This window comes from Tupaia chinensis, unplaced genomic scaffold (assembly GCF_000334495.1).
Source record: "Tupaia chinensis unplaced genomic scaffold, TupChi_1.0 Scaffold000217_1, whole genome shotgun sequence".
Classification (NCBI taxonomy): domain Eukaryota; kingdom Metazoa; phylum Chordata; class Mammalia; order Scandentia; family Tupaiidae; genus Tupaia; species Tupaia belangeri.
The window spans coordinates 5,211,112-5,229,249 of record NW_006159692.1 but is presented as its reverse complement, the minus strand read 5'-3'; the positions used below and the strand labels follow the sequence as shown (position 1 = coordinate 5,229,249).

The window sequence follows — 18,138 nt, the reverse complement described above, 5'->3', positions numbered from 1 at the left end:
AATGCCTTGCTTCTCTGCTCTGTTTCCTTGTCACACGCCTCCAAATTTTCCAGCCCCTTGTGACTACAGCTCCGTTAGCTACTGCCTGAAGCTCATCGCCCCTCCAGGCTCAGATCTAATGTCTGAGGCAATCACTACTCTGGACCTGGTCTTGGTCCTGATTTCCCTATTCATTGGGTCTCTAGTCAGATCTCCTCCCTCCTTCCTTTGGTCAAAGCTTCTCTATAGCTTAGGTCAATCACCTACTCTATGGGTTGTCAGCAGACAAATGAAAACTCCAGTTTGGGCCCAAACAGACATACCCACCACACTGGCAAATCTCAGCCTTTTCCATGGTGGAGATGGTGAGGAGAGACCATCATAGATTTTAAGTTCTAACTTAAAAAGGACTATCCTGTAAACTAGTCTGTTCTTGCCATTAACCCTCTTTGCACAAAGGTCATGGTCTATCTGCTGTACTCCAAGAAAGATTAAGCTCAGAACTGCCCAGGAAGTACATCATCAATTATATATTATTTCTGTGGAGACCTGTGCTCCAAGTTCTTTTTTTAAAAATAATTTGTTTATTTAATTCCATTTATTATTTTTTAATTTGACCAGACAGAGACAGAGAGAGAGAAAGGGAAAGTGAAAATGCAAGCTGCCAGGGCCGGAACTTGAACCACAGTCGACCATATGGAATCCAGTGCCCTTAACCACCATACCATCTGCCAGCCCCGCTGTGCTCCAAGTTCTAAGCAATAGACTTACAAATGAACTTCTTGAAATGTGCACTTTTGTAAATTGAAGACTTCTATGGGCATTTAAAAAATAATAATTTAAAATAATTCAGAGAATTATTTGGAGCCATTTGAAATAATAAAATAACCAGCGTGATATATCACTGTTTCCAAAGCACTTCTCCAGTCATTTGCACATTTAAGCTCCAGAACTCTATAATCCATAGCATACAGATGAGAACACTGAGTCCCAGAAAGATGAATAATTTATCCAGAATTGCATAATCAGTAACAGCCGAAGAGATGTGCATACCTTCTGAGTATTACACTTTTTGGCTTGCTGTGGTTATCTAGCCTAAGCTTTACATAGACTTGAAAGTTTATGAGCTGGCTCTCTTTTTTGTCCTCTGATGATGTTTCTCCCATTTTATTTATTTTTTTAACAGTATGAAAATCAAGCTCTCATGTTTGGAAAATGGGGCACTTCTGGATTAGTGGGACGTCATAAATTTTCTGACGTCACAGGAAAAATAAAGCTCAAGAGAGAATTCTTTTTGCCCCCAAAAGGCTGGGAATGGGAAGGAGAGTGGATAGTTGATCCTGAAAGAAGGTAAGTTTTCCATTTTATATTTTTTAAAAAGGAAGGCAGTGCAGGCTTTCCCTAGAAATTGCTAAACAGATCATCTCCATCATTATTCTTGATAATATGTATGTTATACATGCTGAGCAGGAAGGAGTGAGTCCATGGAAATTCCTAGAAATCCAAAAGATAGCATTGGTGTTCCACAGCGAGATAGCCAACCGGCCATAAAAAGTACATGGCCGCTAACATTTACCTAAAGCCGATGTGCGAATGTGCCAAGTAATGTGCTAAGCACCAGCATCATCATATTTAATATTGACTACAGCCCTACAAGACAGTAGGGGCAAGAACTAAGCAGGGCCTGAGAGTTTATCCTACTCACAGGTTAACAAGGTCACCTGCTACAGTTTCATGGATATTGGCAGGAGACACAAAACTCTTGGTTCAGAGACAAAGGACTTTATTCTCCACAGCAGTAGCGATAGCAGAGTATCAACAGTTTCTGTAGGTCCCCATTTCCCAATTCCATAGGGTGAAGGAAGCCAGCTGACACACATGCATTACAGGAGATGATTCTGAGCTTAGGAAACCTAGATCTTTGATAATGGGCAATAAGCATGCCAACCCTTTGTTCTGGAGAGAGGCACTATCTCTGTCTTCTGAGACTGTTCCCATATAAATTATCCTGAAAAGATAAGCCATAACAAAGGCAGGCAGTGGCTCAGCCAGCAAGATGTGCAAAAATGCAAGACACATGGAAAAGTATCTTCTAATAAACAGTACTACTATGATCTGCAATTTGCAGATGAAGAAACTGAGACCTAGGAGATTAACTAACTGAATTCACATAGCTTACATAGCTTGTTAGTGATATAGCTGGCACTAGAACTCAAGTCTAGCCTGGATATCCAAACCAGCACTCAACTGTTATGCTATTGGGTCATTGGCAAAATCTTGACTCGTTTTTAATGTTTTTCTATGCAAAAATGTGTCATGACTTTTCCTATGATCCAATAGACTGTTTTCCCCCCAAAAAAGTAGAGGTTACACTTCATTTAGTTCTTTAATTTCTAGAGGGTCTATGTATGCATACCAGAGAGAGAGAGAGAGAGAGAAGAAAGGAGAAAGCACTCCTGCAATGGGGCATTGTCATGCTGTAATCCCTTCTCCTCCATTCTTCATCCCATTGAGATTTGGGGTGTACACACACACATCCAGAGTGCTTTTTAAGATGCTGGGGCTAAATTTGAACCATGGTCAGCCATATCGGATCTGGCTCCCTTAACCACTAGGCAAGGGAACCAGCCTAGTTATACTTCACATGGGTGAACTCCATGGTATATGAATTGTATCTCACATGCTGTTGTTGAAGAGAAAAAGAATGTTAGTGAACAGAGAAAAACAGCAGAGGGGCAAGTGTGTTTCCCCTCCTGGGTAGGCCAAAGCCTAGTTTCTAACTGTGGCCAACACATTCAAACCCCCAACCCCTTATCTCATCATTTCATGACAGCACACTTGTGTTTGGAGGAAACAAGTTGGTGAAGTTGAATTTCAGGCATCAGCCAGAGCTTTGTTTCTTTTGTTTATTTCCTACAATCACACAGGGAGGGGAATGAGTGTGCTAGTCTGTTAGAACAAGTGCTTGCACCAGGCTGCCTGTAACCCAGGCAGCCTGCTTCCAGCTGCAGGAGATGGGTGAAGAGTAGGAAGTGGGATTTGAATTAGACAAAACGAAGGAAGGTTAGTGAGGCCCTGAAAAGGTTGGAGGAATTGTGACCAAGAAAGCAGAAGAGTAGAGCCTGCAGGCTGGATGGGAACTTAGAGGTGTCAGCCAGGGCTTTCACTCCCCTTCCCTGGAAGCAGGACAAGTGATGGACGACCCCGAGTTATACATATGGTCAGGGTTATTTATCTTCTGATTCCTCCCCAGTGCTTGATTCTAGGGGAGGATATGGTAAGGAAAAGATGTGGAGATGTAAAGGAAAAGGACCCCTTGTTTGAGGGGTTTCCCAAGCAGAAGACTTAAATCACAGCTGGAACCCCTGCTCTCTCCTCTGTGAGTTGTCAAAGTAGTTCCAAAACCAAGAAGGCAATCGGCATGGCAGAGGGTCAGCATGGATTTCCTGGAGCCCTAACAGAGTCTTAAATAACCTGTTTTGGCTGTCTACCTAAGCACCATCCAGAAAATGTAAACTCCTCTTTTGGGTTTGGTCTGTGTAGACCAAGTGAGTGGTGAGCAGACATTTCCACACTTAGCCCACACCTGAGGTCTTAACTCCATTCAAACACACAGGAGGTTTGGGGGTGAGGGTGGGGTGACTCTCTGTTCTTTGGAACCTTGAGCCAGGACCTGAACTGAAGCTCTCCAGGGTCTCAAGTGAAGCGACCCAGGCTCTGTTGTCCCATTCCTTTCCTGACTGCCCAGAAGGAGACCCCTTGCTGATTCAAGGAGTTCTCTGTAATTTAGGCCTCCCTGTTCCAGGAGGCCCATTCTTCAAAGGATGCCCAGCACGATTAGCACAGGAGGAGTTTGCAGTGGAATGCAGTGAGGGCACTGGTACCACTCCCAGGGTGTAGGTGCGCCCTATCAGGAGCCAGGGAGCCGGGTGCCATTTTTCCCTGGGTAATGTGAGCCCTCGCCTGCCCGCAGCTTGCTGACTGAGGCCGACGCCGGCCACACGGAGTTCACCGACGAGGTCTATCAGAACGAGAGTCGCTACCCGGGGGGCGACTGGAAGCCAGCCGAGGACACCTACACCGACGCGGTGAGCAGCCGCCCTGGACAGAAACCCTCACATGTCCTCCTCCTGAATCACGGCCTTCTAGGAACTCCTAAGTGCCAGACCTGGCTTCACCCGGAGTCCTGCTACATCTGATACTCCATTTAAAAGGCCGTTTAACGCTTAAGCCACACAAATTCCATTGTCTATAGAAAAGAAACTGGGCCTATTTCATTAGATGCTAATGCATGGTCAAGTTTGCATTGTCAATTTTTTAGGGTGACTATTATTTTGTAAAAAATCTTAACACATTAAATATTCCTATCTTTACAAAACCATTTTTCTCTTCCATTAGAGAGACTGAGAGACGTCCCCAACAGGCTTCTCACACCATGCTCTCTGCCAGCCTCACAGCGCTAGTGTGCACGAGGAGGTCCCAGGACACGAACCCAGGTCCTTTCCCATACTGGGTCCAGTTGGGTTACCACTACACCACCACCTGGCTCCAAAATTCCTATGTCTTTTACAAATCCAGTGTTGAAGGAAATGAAAATTGTCCCTGACCCAACCCCTGCACAGAGTTATTGACGGCAGTTTTCTATTCCCACAAATCTGTCACATCTTTTCCCCTGCTTAAATAACATTGTGTCATTTGCACAGTTTCACAACGTGGGCTTTTCACAGGCAGTGTTGTATATCGTGGACGTCAGGCAGTGTTGTATATCGTGGACGTCTTTCGATATCAACATAAATAGGTGGATGAGGTTTTTTTTTTTTTTAAAAAAGCCTGCAGAATATTTTCTCATATGTACCTGCTATAATTTATTTAACTAATCCCTTCCTCATGAACATTTAGGGTGGTTTTGTTTTTAATCTGATTTTTATAAACAATGCAACAGTGAACAACTGTATGCATACATATTCATATTTATTCACCCATGAAAGTTAATCTTTAAGAAAAATCCCTGAATTTGTTTGGTCAAGGTTTAAATGCTTGTCAAATTTTGCTAAATATCACCAAATTGCTTTTCAAAGAGGATATTTTCCTGCAAATTTCCTGCAGCAGTGCATGAGAGGGCTGTTTGCCTAACTACTCACTGACCCACTCTATCTTCTTTGTCAATGTATGAATAAGCGAGATCCTATTATTTTAATTTCTACTCTTTCTAATTTTTTTTTTAGTGATTTTTTTTTATAGGGCACCTGCACTTGCCAGAGAGACAGAGAGACAAAATGTGAGAAATCATCCCCCAGGGGGAATGGCCACACCACAATCCCCTCTCTTCCGTTCTCCCCTCAGGATCTTGGGCACGCATGCACATGCACCCAGTGTGAGTTTTAAGCCACCGGATCACAGACTCAAACTGCAGTTGACTACATGGGAGTCCAATGATGTAACCATTATGCCGTCCACTGGCCCCTCTTTTTAAAATTTTGCCAGAGGGTGTGTGCACCCCCTGGAGTGAGACAGGGAGAGAAAAACAGAAGAAAAGTGAGAAAGCACCTTCATCGGGCATGGTCACACCACAATCCATTCTCCTCTGTCTCTCTCTCCTTTTAGGATTTTGGGCACACACTTACACATGTCTGTCGTGTTTCTCAAGCTGCTGGGTCTGGGACTCAAACTGTCAGGTTGGCCATGTGAGACCTAGCTCATGTAACCTCCATGCCACTATGTGACACAGCTGTACTCTCATAATTTAAAGTGAAGTTTAGTGAGGCCAGCAGGTGGCATGGTGGTTAAGGTGGTAGGCTCCCACATGGCCGACCACAGTTCAAGTTCTGGACCTGGTGGCTTGCTTTCTCACTTTCTCTCTGTCTCTCTCTGGTCAAAATTAAAAAATAATAATACTAAATAAAATTAAATATTTAATTCTTAAAAAATAAAATAAAATAAAATTTTTTGAGAAGTTTTTCCTACAAGGGTGCATGCCTTTGCCAGAGAGACAGAGAGAGACAGAAAGACAGAAAGAAAATGAGAAATCACCCCCCAGAGGGGATGGCCACACCGCAGTCCCTTCTCCTCCATTCTCCTCTCGGCATCTTGGGCACGCACGCACACGGGCCCGGCGTGAGTTTTAAGCCCCCGGGTCCGAAACTCAAACCACAGTCGACTACGTGGGAGTCCAGGGACATAGCCATTATGCTAACTGCTGGTCCCTATTATTTTTTCATATGTTGATATTACCTTTATTTTCTTGTGAGCTTCCTTTTCATAACTCTCAGTTCGTAAGTAAACTTAAGTCAGTATTTAATAGAAGCTTTGTTCAATCATATCTGATGAGCATCAAGAGCCACAGTACCTGTACTTGGAAGCATGGTTTTTAATGGTTTCCCCACTCTCTCCATCCTCGTTCCTGTGTGGCCCTTCGTGAACACAGTTGCACTATTTCATAATATTAAGTCAAGTCATATGAAATTGCTGATTTTCAACAACTTTGACATGAAAACAGCAATTTCACATGATTCGACCTGATACTGTTCTCTAATAGCAAAAACAGAATGTAGTTTAAACAAGTAATTTTTGCTTAGCCACTGTGCATAAACAAACATTAAATATTTCTGTTGGTCAAATGGATCTCTAAGGTGGCCTCTAAGTAAACAATGTGGATACCACCTTTGCATCTTATTGACACTATGGCTTACCTCTGCTCTTTTGGGTTTGGTTTTGATTTGTTTGTTTGTTTGTTTTTAAAGAATGGTGATAAGGCAGCATCACCCAGCGAGCTGACCTGTCCCCCAGGTTGGGAATGGGAAGATGACGCCTGGATATATGACATCAATCGAGCGGTGGATGAGAGAGGTAGTATTTAACATCTGTCACCTGACCAGGTGCTCTGCAGCAGGGCCTCGGTTAACAGGAGTGAATGTGCCTCGGAAGGGATATCTCTGTTGGCTTAAGGTCCAGTCAGGTGATGTTACCTGTGACTATTCAAATGTAAATTTTGAGGGAAGAGCAGGTGCTTAGAGGGTGCTAGAAGGGGAGATGTTAAGAGCAGAAATATCAGCTGATGGGGAGGCAACTGGTGGGCTTTGGAATGTTTGAGGATCCAGGATGAGAATTTGGGAGGGAGCTAGGGTCTGATTCTAAACATACTCTCCCTGGGTTTGTCACACTCAGGGCCTCCCAACTCAGAAAGGAGACCTGTAAAATGTCTTAAAAGCCATTCTGTTCAGCAACATTGAAGATCATTGTCAAAGCTTCTGATAATGCTGTTTATATTTTTCCTATGAACAGTAATCTAAGTTCAATTAACTATAGCATTTGAAATGATCAAAGGATAAAAATCTGATTTTTTTTTCTTTTTTGAGGGGGGCTTAGTATTTATTTACAAAGTTATTACTAATACAACTACTTTTAAAATACAGCAAAAAAAATGGTCATTTACTTTTAGGTTAGAAGTGGTACATCAATGGCATGGGAAAAAATCTGTAGTCAGTTAAATGAGTAAAGCAGGTAACTGAAAAGTGTTAAGTGACAATTAAACATTCACAGTACTCCCTAAACAGGTAGGAAATACAAATGCATTTATTCACAGGAACTTGATTATTTTGTACCACTAACTATAAACATTTTTTAAAAAGATTTGTGAAAGATAACATCAGGCTTTGAAAAAAGATTTCAAAATGGCAACTACATTTTCAACTTTACGTCAATTATAAGTCCACAATAAAAAGTTGGCCATATGCATGCCTATGCATTTCGCAGATGAGTAAAACCAATGGCAGCTTTAGAAGTAGTTCATAAAGGGTACAAACAGTCTTTACCACAATTTTCCCATCGTCTTATCATTTGGAGTAAAATTCTGCACTCTAAAAACCTGACCCAACACCTGCTAGTGGCTGTAATCACTAAAAACATTATCTCTGAAGTACCTGTGCATATATACCAGTACCTCGCTTTTACAAAATATACACTATTCTTATTCATAAGGGCAACAGTTTCAAATCCACATGCTAGATCTTGAAAATAAACTGCAAGAGGAGCAGTTAAATAGACCCCACTATTTAATCAAGGATCTATGCAGGTTTTTGTCTAGTAAGTACTGTAATACTTTATCTTTGCACAAAATGAGACACAGAGATCTCTATTTCCAGAAATTCATTCATGGACACTATACCGACAGACACACAGCAGTATTTGATACCCACCAATAAAATTGATTTATTGAATAAGGGTATAAGGGATGATATCATGAGTAACTTAAATGATTGACTTCTGGTTTTTTTTTTTAATAAATATTTTATTTAACTTTTATTTATTTTAATTTGACCAGAGAGGGACAGAATGAGGCGAGGGGGGGGGGCAAGAAACCAAGCCTCCAAGCCCAGAACTTGAATGAGTCACTACAGGCTTGTCACTGCTCGGAGGACTTTGTCCCCCCACTGAGTTACCTGATGTCACCAGAGCCCTTTGTAGTGCTCTTTTGGAGTTTGGAGAAGAACGCTCTCGTAACCTTTTCTGAAGTCTTTTTTATTGTGCTACATGCCTTGCTCAATGCACCGTCCATACCTTTGTATTTACTTCAGAGGATGCTGGATCGGCAGTGTCAATAAGGTTCTCAGCATCGGCCTTGCAGATGGACTTGGCACTTGTTGACAGGGCATCTTTAGCCAGCTTTCTTTCGGAAGTTCATCTGACCTCATCTTGCCGCTGAGCAGCACCATTGTCTGCCCTGTTGATGTGATGGCTTCCCAAGCGAGGCAAAGCGTTATAGCAATCTTCTGTCTCTCTGTCCAGTACCTTCTTAATCTGAGAAAGGGGCAATAGATGAGTATGCTTAAGAGAAGCGGGAGGTCGGGTATGACCATGAGGACTTCTTTTTTATTTTTAAGAATTATTTATTATATTTTGTTATTATTGTTCATTTTTTTTAGAGAGAGATTTTTGCTATATGGTGCATGCACTTGCTGGAGAGATTGAGAGAGACAGAGAGACAGAAAGTGAGAAATCATCCCCCAGGGGTGGATGGCCACACCGCAATCCCTTCTTCTCCATTCTCTCAGGTTGGGCATGCACGCATTGATGATTGCCCAGCGTGAGTTTTAAGCCACTGGGTCCCCGACTCAAAACGTGGTCGATTATGTGGGAGTCCAGTGGCCATTACACCATGCCACCCGCTGGCCGCGGTCAAATGTATCTTTTTAACGACGTCTTTTGTGAGTGCTGTTTGAGGTACTTAGAGAAAGCAGTGACACTGATTTCCCGAGCTCAGGAGTATTAGCCTTTTCATATTAATACATAGTTTCCCCAGCTCAGGCATCCGTTTGAATGCTTCCCCAGAACCACTCTTGCTTGACAACATAGAGTTTCTTCAAAGGTTCAGATGGAAGTTCTTTTACTGTATTTTCTTCAGCTGCAAAGTGAGTGTATCTTTCATCGCCACCTGGTAAGTAGCTACCTCCTTGCAAGTTAGACATTTCCTCCATGTTAGTGTTCTCTTCATCTGAAAATCCAAGGAAACTTAAAACACAGCCTTGAAATGGAGGAACTTTAGGGACCAGCAGTTGGCATAATGGCTATGATGCTGGACTCCCATGTAGTCTACTGCAGTTCGAGTCCCAGACCCGGTGGCCTAAACTCATGCCAGGCGTGTATGCATGTGTGCCCAAGATACCGAGAGGAGAAAGGAGGAGAAGGGATTGCGGTGTGGCCATCCCCCCCTGGGGGTGATTTCTCACTTTCTGTGTCTCTGTATCTCTCTGTCTCTCTCTGTCTTTCTGGCGAGTGCACATCCCCTATAACAAAACCTCTCCAAAAAACAAAAAGAAAGAAATGGAGGAACTTTAATTACACTTCTCAAATCATCATCTACTGCACAGAAATCCTATTCATTCTGCCTTTCCCAAGCTTTATAAATCCATTCCGGCTTCATAATTGGAGTACCTAGGCTCACAACAACCCTGAATTTTTCCCCTTGTGTACAATTTGTGACCAAATGTGTAACTTTTGAATTAAAGTCTTCAAATAACTCCCCCATGTGATAAGCATACAGTAATTGAGTAATAACAATATGCTAAGTGTGGTCCTCGTGTGTCACATACATTTTGGTTGTCTTAAAATAATCCTTTAAAAGAGTGTATTTTACTTTTACAATGAACAAAGTGAACTATAAGTAAACTTATCACTCACAAGAGACTTACTATGTAAACAGCCAGCAAGTGGTAGTGCTGGGATTTGAACCCAGGCTATGTGACTTTACAGCCCATGCCTTCCCTTCTGCCTCTGAACTATGCTTTACTGTTGGAGGCACTCAATTACCCTGAATGATTGGAGGCATAATAATGAAACAGAACCCCATGGACACAAAGGAAGCCTTCCGAGGAAGGAGCCAAGGCGTAAGGCTGTGTTTAAATAGTTTGGCTGAATCTCCGCAAAGTGAAAGAACCAAGGCCTTCCGCCGTCACAGTAGAGAATGTGAGAGGCAGAGAGTAATCGTCTCCTGGCAGTTTATTTGAGGATTTGGGAAATATGTACATCTCTTTTGGGTAACTGTTCACAAACTCTGTTCCAGGCTGGGAGTATGGAATTACCATCCCTCCTGATAACAAGCCCAAATCCTGGGTCGCAGCAGAGAAAATGTATCACACTCACAGACGGCGGAGACTGATCCGAAAACGCAAGAAGGATTTAACACAGACAGCTTCAAGTACGGCGAAGGTAAGAGGAGCAGTGGAAGGGAACTGCACTGGGGGGCTCAGGCTTCTTGCTGTCCAGAGTGCTGGAGGCTATTTCTGCAGAAACTGCAAATCAAGGGCCAGAGGCTGTACTCCGAGGTTCTCAAAGTCACCAGCCCCAGCTGGCAGAATCACCCTCACCTGGGAGTTTGTTAGAACTGTCTCACCAGAAGCCCGCTGGTTTAGACCTCTTGAGGTGGACCCAATAGTCTGTAGTTCAACAAACTCTCCAGGTAATTCTGAGTCCGGCTAAATGTTGAGAACAGCTACAGAGACATTAAAAGAAACCAAGGCCAGCCAGTTGTGTGGTGGTTAAGGCAGTAAGATCCAACATGGCGGACGGACTACGTGGTTGTGTCCTAGACCCAGGTAGGAGCATGCGCGTGGGTGCCCAGACCCCAAGATAAATGGAAGAAAAGGGATTGTGGTGCACTTTCTGACTTTGATCATGTCCCCTAACGGGCCTCACTCTTGGCCACATGAAACCCTCCATCTTCCCGATGAACATTGCCCGACTGTAGGAGCAGTTGCCAAACTACATTTCATGTTTATTAAAAGTGAAAAAAATTCCATATAATAATCCATATGGAACTTTTATTTCTAAGATAAAAGATGAAAAAAATATTATTTATTTTTATTTATTTTTTAATATTTTCTGTTGCTTTCCTGTTTCTTTAATAATTATTTAATTTTATTTATTCATTCATTTATTTTAATTTGACCAGAGAGAGATACAGAAAGAGAGAGGGAAAGTGAGAAAGCAAGCCACCAGGTCCGGTATTTGAACCATGGTCGGCCACATGGGAGTGTCCAGCACCTTAACCACCACGCCACCTGCTGGCCCCCCACATTTATTATTTACATTAATAGAGTTTACATTTATTAAATCTACTTATTAAATTAAACTTTAAGATAGTTAAATAAAGTTTTCTGCCACTAAAATGTCAACTACATGAAAACAAAGCTCCTTTTTCTTCGCTGCCTCCTCAGCCCCTAACACGACCCTTATCACACAGCAGGCACCCCTTCTTGTTGAATGAATAGAGTAAAGTTGATCACTGCGATCATTTGTATGTGGTTAAAGTTCTATAGTCATTAGAAATTGGTTATCACAGAAGCAACATACCCTGATCTATCACTTATTAGGTATGGCAGCTGTAAGAATGAAACAGTTCTCTTCCAGCTCTGAGGTTTGCTGAGAATCACTAACAATAAGCAGATTAATAAAAGAAAAGACTTGGTGGTTAAGGTGCTGGACTCCCACATGGCTGACTACAGTTTGAGTACTGGACCCAGTGGCTTGAAAATCACACCAGGCACATGTGTGTGCATGCCCCAAATCCCGAGAGAATGGAGGAGAAGGGATTACAGCACGCTCATCCCTACTGGAGGGTGATTTCCTTCCCTGTCATTCTCTGTCTCTCTCTGGTGAGCACACATGCCCTATGGCAAAAACCTTAAAAGAAAAGACTCACAGATGTACTGTAACATATATTTGGTGTATGGCAGTCGTACAACATATGAACTGCAGGAGGGCCCGTACGGTTGGGGCTTAAATGTCCCTTCATATGAGAGAGGAAAGCGAGGAGGAATAAATTAACGAACTCTGTGCTTGGACTATAGTTAGTAAATGGCTCCCGTTGGGAGCTGGACGGAACCAACACGTTACTGGAAGGGGAGGGGCAAGCGGCAGACCTGCACAGGAACAAACCCCATCTCTTATGCAGATAAAATTTCACATGAGATTCCTCAGAGCCGCCCTCAGGAGAATAGGTGTCCTGATCACAGCCTCCATTTACCCTATCTCTGGTTGCTCAGAGTCCCGAGGGGGTTTAAGACACCTGCACTTCTATTGGGAAGAATTTCTTGGTGAATACATTTCAGAACGAGCTCCTCCTTGCACTTGGGGTGGGGCCACAGAGATCTTGATTCTGAGGCTGCTTCTCAGCTTGTGTAAGTGTCAGTCTTCCGGGAAGCAGGTTTATGACCCCAACACAGATATTCACTGTGGCAAAACATTTGAACCCTGGAAGGTCATTTTTTTTCCTCTACTAACTGTGTCACAGTAGCAATAATTTTTTCTTAAGAAAAATTTTTGCTATAGGGCATGTGTGCTCACTGGAGAGACAGAGAGAGAGAGAGAGAGACAGCAAGAAATCACCCTCCGGGCTGATGGTCACACTGCAGTCCCTTCTCCAGGGATCTTGGGCATGCACACACATGTGCCTGGCGTGAGATTTAAGTCGCCAGGTCTGGGACTCCATCCGGGGTCAACTGCGTGAGAGTCCAGCGATGTAACCATTACACTACCTGCTGGTTATCTTAAGAAGTGAGAAAGGAATCTGAGAAAGAATCCACTTGCTGCACCCCACCCCCAAATCTGAGGAGCACGACCCTTGTACGGGAGCACCCAGCACATGCCAGTGTCGCATGCCCTGTGACTGCCCGCGTATCTCTGTATTCCCACAGCCATCAGCTCCATCAGGACGGAGATCCCGCCTCTCTTGATCTTCTCTGTAATCCTAGTTTCTAGCTCAGTGCTTGGCACAGAGAATATTTTCAGTACGAATTTGTTGTTCAGACCAATAATCTGCTTTATCAATATAAGAAATAGATTATCATGAAAAGTTTTATTACCTCTGTTTTAGGCCATGAAAGAATTTGAAGACAAGGAGGGCTGGGAATATGCATCTTTAATTGGCTGGAAGTTTCACTGGAAACAGCGCAGTTCAGACACCTTTCGCCGCAGACGCTGGAGGAGGAAAATGGCTCCAGCAGAAACGCACGGGGCAGCTGCCATCTTTAAACTCGAAGGCGCCCTTGTGAGTAATAAGTAGTTGGGTCACAAATAACAGTGGCATAGAGAAGATGTAAGAGTGTTGGCTACAGCACAGCCAATTCTTAGAGGTCCCTGCGACCCCTGTCCTGTCAGACTGCAAACGGGACGAGGAGAAGCTACAGCCTGGGTGCCCGATGATTCTCGTAGAATGAGGAGACCGTTAATGCAGGAAGGGTCTGCCTAATGCCACTGCACACGCTCCTGCTGCACCCAGCATCTTCCAAACAGATCTGTTCTAGACCCCACATTACGGGTAACATACGTTAACATCCCAGGCCCAGGCTCCTTGGCTCAGTCCTTGGAAACTGCAACTGTTCAACAAGCCAAGAAAATGAAATATGCAGGTGAGAGGGGTAAGAAACAGAAGAACAGCCGCAGATAGAGAACAATTTATTCAGAAGCTTGGTGAAGAAAGAGGGGGGGGGGGGGGGGCTGGAGAAGGCAGGCAGAGGGACGGTCTAAACCAAGAGGGCAGGCAGGAGCCACTTCCAAACCCAGCCTGGGTCTGTCCCTGCACTCGGGCTCCACCGCCTTCTTCTGTGGCTCTTTCTTTTCCTCCTCCTTATCCTCCTCGTTTTCCCTTCCACCTCCTTTCTTACAGCAGCAGCCGTGAACCAGGACTGGATGGGCAGGGCCAGTCTCCACTTTCTGCTCTCTTGCTTTCCAGTGACGTGGTCTGGGGGAGTCACTTGCTCTTCTGGGTCTTATTCATCTTTTAAAATGGGGTGATTTGGAGTCCAGCAGGTAACATAATGGCTACGTTGCTGAATTCCCATAGAGTCAACCACAGTTCTAGTCCTGGACTCGGTGGCTTAAAAACTCATGCCAGGCGCGTGTGCGTGCGTGCCCAAGATCCCAAGAGGAGAATGGAGGAGAAGGGATTGCCGCATGGCCATCCCCCTGAGGGGTGATTTCTCACTTTCTGTCTCTCTGTCTCTCTCTGTCTTTCTGGGGAACACACACACCCTATAGCAAAATCCTCTCCAAAAAAATAAAAAGGGGGTGATTTGATGGCAGCCATTCTGTTGGTTTGCAGGTCTTGCCCCTTGGCCTGTTTGGTTTAGGCGTGTTCATTAGTTTTCTGCCTCTTCCTCTAGGGAGCAGACACTACCGAGGATGGAGATGAAAAGAGCTCTGACAGGCAGAAGCACAGCGCCACCTCCGTGTTTGGGGCAAACACTCCCATCGTCTCCTGTCACTTCGACAGTAAGTTTTGTATATTTTTTAAAGGATTTTCTTTGTAAAAGTTAATTTATATTTTATATTTGTGACAAAGAGAAACAAAGACGAGAGACAGGCACCCCTAGTCTCAGCGAGCCAGGGTCATGGCACACGTAAGCCTGCCTAGTGTGCCCAACATGTCCCAGGGTGCAGACTTGGAACCTGTGCCCACCCGGGTCCAGCCGCATTCCCACTCTGCCACCCCCTGGCCCCAAAAGGGAATTTCAGACAAGTCTTTGTGAATTCCACTTCTATAATTTTATCTCAAGAAAACTCCTTGAATCACCAAACATGATACAATTTCTTTACGTAGGGGCCAGCAGGTGGCATGGTGGTTAAGGCACTGGACTCCCACATGGCCAAACACAGTTTGAGTCCTGGACCTGGCAGCTTGCATTCTCACTTTCATTCTCTCTCTCTCTCTCACTCTCATGAGCGTATTTGCATTATAGCAAATTATGAAAAATAGTAAAAAATAAATCATTCCTTAAAAACTTCTTTATGTAATCATAACTCATCTTCACTTGGTGAAAAGAATATTTTAAAGTGCAATTTTTAAAAATGGTATGTTACTTGGAGTGAAGGGTTTGAAATCACTGATTTTAACTTAATTTGTCTAATATGTACTCATTCTACCTACTAAACCCCCAAACTATAATTTTAATTAGAAAAAATGGCTCAAAAAACATTTTTCAAGAGAGATGTTTGCTATAGGGTGCATGCATTGACCAGAGAGACAGAAAGTGAGACCTCACCCCCAGGAGGAATGGCTATACTGCAATCCCTTCTCCTCCATTCTCCTCTCAGGATTTTAGGCATGCACGCACACACGTGTAGCGTGAGTTTCAAGCCACCGGATCTGTGACTCGAACCGTAGTTGACTACATGCGAGTCCAGTGATGTAACCTTTATGCTGGTCCCTAAGATTCAAAATTTTAATAAAGGGCTGGCAGGCGGCATGGTGGTTAAGGGCTGGACTCCCATGTGGCCAACCTCAGTTCAAGTCCCGTATTTGGCAGCTTGCTTTCTCACTTTCCCTCTCTCTCTCTCTCTCTCTGTCCCTCTCTGGTCAAGCTAAAAAAAAATAATAATTTAAAATAAGTAAATAAAGGTAAGTAAAATTTATTTTTAAATAGTTATTTTATTTAACTTTATTTATTTATTTATTTTAATTTGACCAGAGAGGGACTGAGAGAGATTAAGTACATGAGATTCACCTGGTAAAATAGCATTCTGTGACTTTTGACTAAAATATTGCTGCTTCTAGGCTTTGTTGTCCAGTTTTAAGAGTTTTTGTGCTGTCTTGAGCTGTCAATAGGTTCATGTACCTACTATTTAACAGAATACTAACCTGTTTCCAGGCTTTAAGTTTTAAGCAAATTTCGTTACCAATTCAAAACTGCTTTTCTTGAAATTACCAGCTGAACTTGCTATTGAAAGTAGTTAGATTATTTAAGAAATCGTGTGATCAATAAAAAGTGGAGGGAAAGGAATGGAATACAACTGTAGACACCAGAGATAGTGTGAGAAGAGGGTGGGAAAGGGCAGACGGTCAGACATAGGGGTAAATATAAATATATATACATACATATATATGTGTGTGTGTGTATATACATATACACACACACACATATATATGTGAAACTAGGAATGGAAAATTATTGATGATAACTTACATGATTAAGCCACTATGCAGTATATTCTGGATGGGAAACCACTCTTTATATGCTGTGATGATGATTAAGGGATGAATGTACATCGATTAATTAAAAAAAAGTTTTATGAAAAAAAATGCGTATTTGATGACTGCAGTAAGCTATGTAGCCCAGCCAGGTGCTACTTTATAGTATGCTCATTCTACTCACTGAGGTTTAGGCCTAAAGTCAGACTTGTGTTCATGGATATGTATCTATCAGCTGCCCTTGCTATTGGAAATGTTTAGATTAATTAAGTTCATTAGCAAATCAATAAAATGGGGGGAAAGGCATAGAAAGCAACCATATAGAAAGCAACCATGGATACCAGAGACAATGTGGGAGGAGGGTGGGACACGGCAGAGGGTGAGGGATAGGGAATCAAGGATGCAAAAAAAAAAAGCAAAATATACAGGAAACAAGAAATGGAAAATTATTTGTTGGCAATAACGCATATGTTGATGTGCTTGATTGAGCCAAAATACACTGTATTCTGAATGGGAAGTCTCATTTTGTATGCTGTAATGATATATAGTGAGTGAATGTAAATAAATACATTTAAATTTAAAAATAAATAAATATAATTTTAAAAAAAGAGAGAGAGAGAGGGAGGGAACGTGAGAAAGTGAGCTTCCAGGTCTAGAACTCGAACTGCAATTTGCCGTTTGGCAGTCCAGTGCCCTTAACTGTCTTGCCACCTGCCGACCCCAAAATGATTCTTTAAGAAAGAAAGAAACACACTGGGTGTGTGTGCATGCATAGAAAAAAAAATTTTTAATGAGCTAGGTTTCAAGGAATTGTGGGATGAGGCAGACCAACTTTATGGCAAGAAGAGCAAGTTCTTATGCTGGACTACATATACTCACTTGCTCAATTGTCTAACAGCTCTTTCAGGAGGGAATCAAGTTACAGGAAGATTAAGCTACGTGTCCAAGGTCATACAGCTTGTAAGCACCCAGAGAGTAGATTCAAATTCAAGTAGCCAGGCTCCCAGAATCTGTGCACTCCCAGAATCCCAATGTTTCATTATTTCTCAAATTTCGTTTGTATTAATATAATATTAAGGAGATGAGCTATAAAGATCTCAAAATAGCAAACTTTTAGCACAGAACTGTTTCCCAGATCTGGTGCTGAAGTATTACAAAAGCCCTATTCCTATAACTGCTGGAGGTGCAATTTCATTTTTTTTAAAGAATTACTTTATTTAACTTTACTTATTTATGTATTTGTTTTCATTTGATCAGAGAGCTGGGGTGGAGGCAGAGAGAGAGAGAGAAGGTGAGAAAGCAAGCCGCCAAGTCTGGGGCTCGAACCGTGGTTGGCCATGTGGGAGTCTAGTGCCCTTAACCACCATACCACCTGCCGGCCTCAAGGTGCAGTTTCATTGTAAAGGTCCATGATAAGAAACAGAACCCTAAATCCAGGTAGTTCGCACATCAAGGGTAATTAACGTTCTCCTGATAGGCACACTTTATTGAGCTCCTTATTTAAAATATTTTGTTAGTTTTATTTTACATGAAATAGAATTACTTTGGAAGGACAGATCGTCACTATTGCATGTGCCCTTTAGGAAACTAGAAGATGCATGTGAAAACATGTATATGTTTGAAACATACACTCTCCTAATAGTCCGGAAAACAAGCAGTTCCCAGTGTTTCTTGTCCGTAACCTCCACCCCGCTTTT

The 18,138-nt window shown here is 42.9% G+C and overlaps 1 protein-coding gene across 2 annotated transcripts in view; it reads left to right on the top strand.

Annotated features, from left to right (window-relative positions):
• The window catches only part of MYOF (myoferlin), a 197,264-nt gene that overhangs the window by 124,053 nt on the left and 55,073 nt on the right, over positions 1–18,138 (top strand). For both annotated transcript variants that reach the window (XM_006147643.3, XM_006147642.3), the window contains 6 exons: positions 1,166–1,329; positions 3,953–4,067; positions 6,720–6,825; positions 10,538–10,683; positions 13,349–13,522; positions 14,637–14,748. In XM_006147643.3, coding sequence (XP_006147705.1) covers positions 1,166–1,329; positions 3,953–4,067; positions 6,720–6,825; positions 10,538–10,683; positions 13,349–13,522; positions 14,637–14,748 — 817 coding nt within the window. The remainder of the gene's footprint in view (positions 1–1,165; positions 1,330–3,952; positions 4,068–6,719; positions 6,826–10,537; positions 10,684–13,348; positions 13,523–14,636; positions 14,749–18,138) is intronic.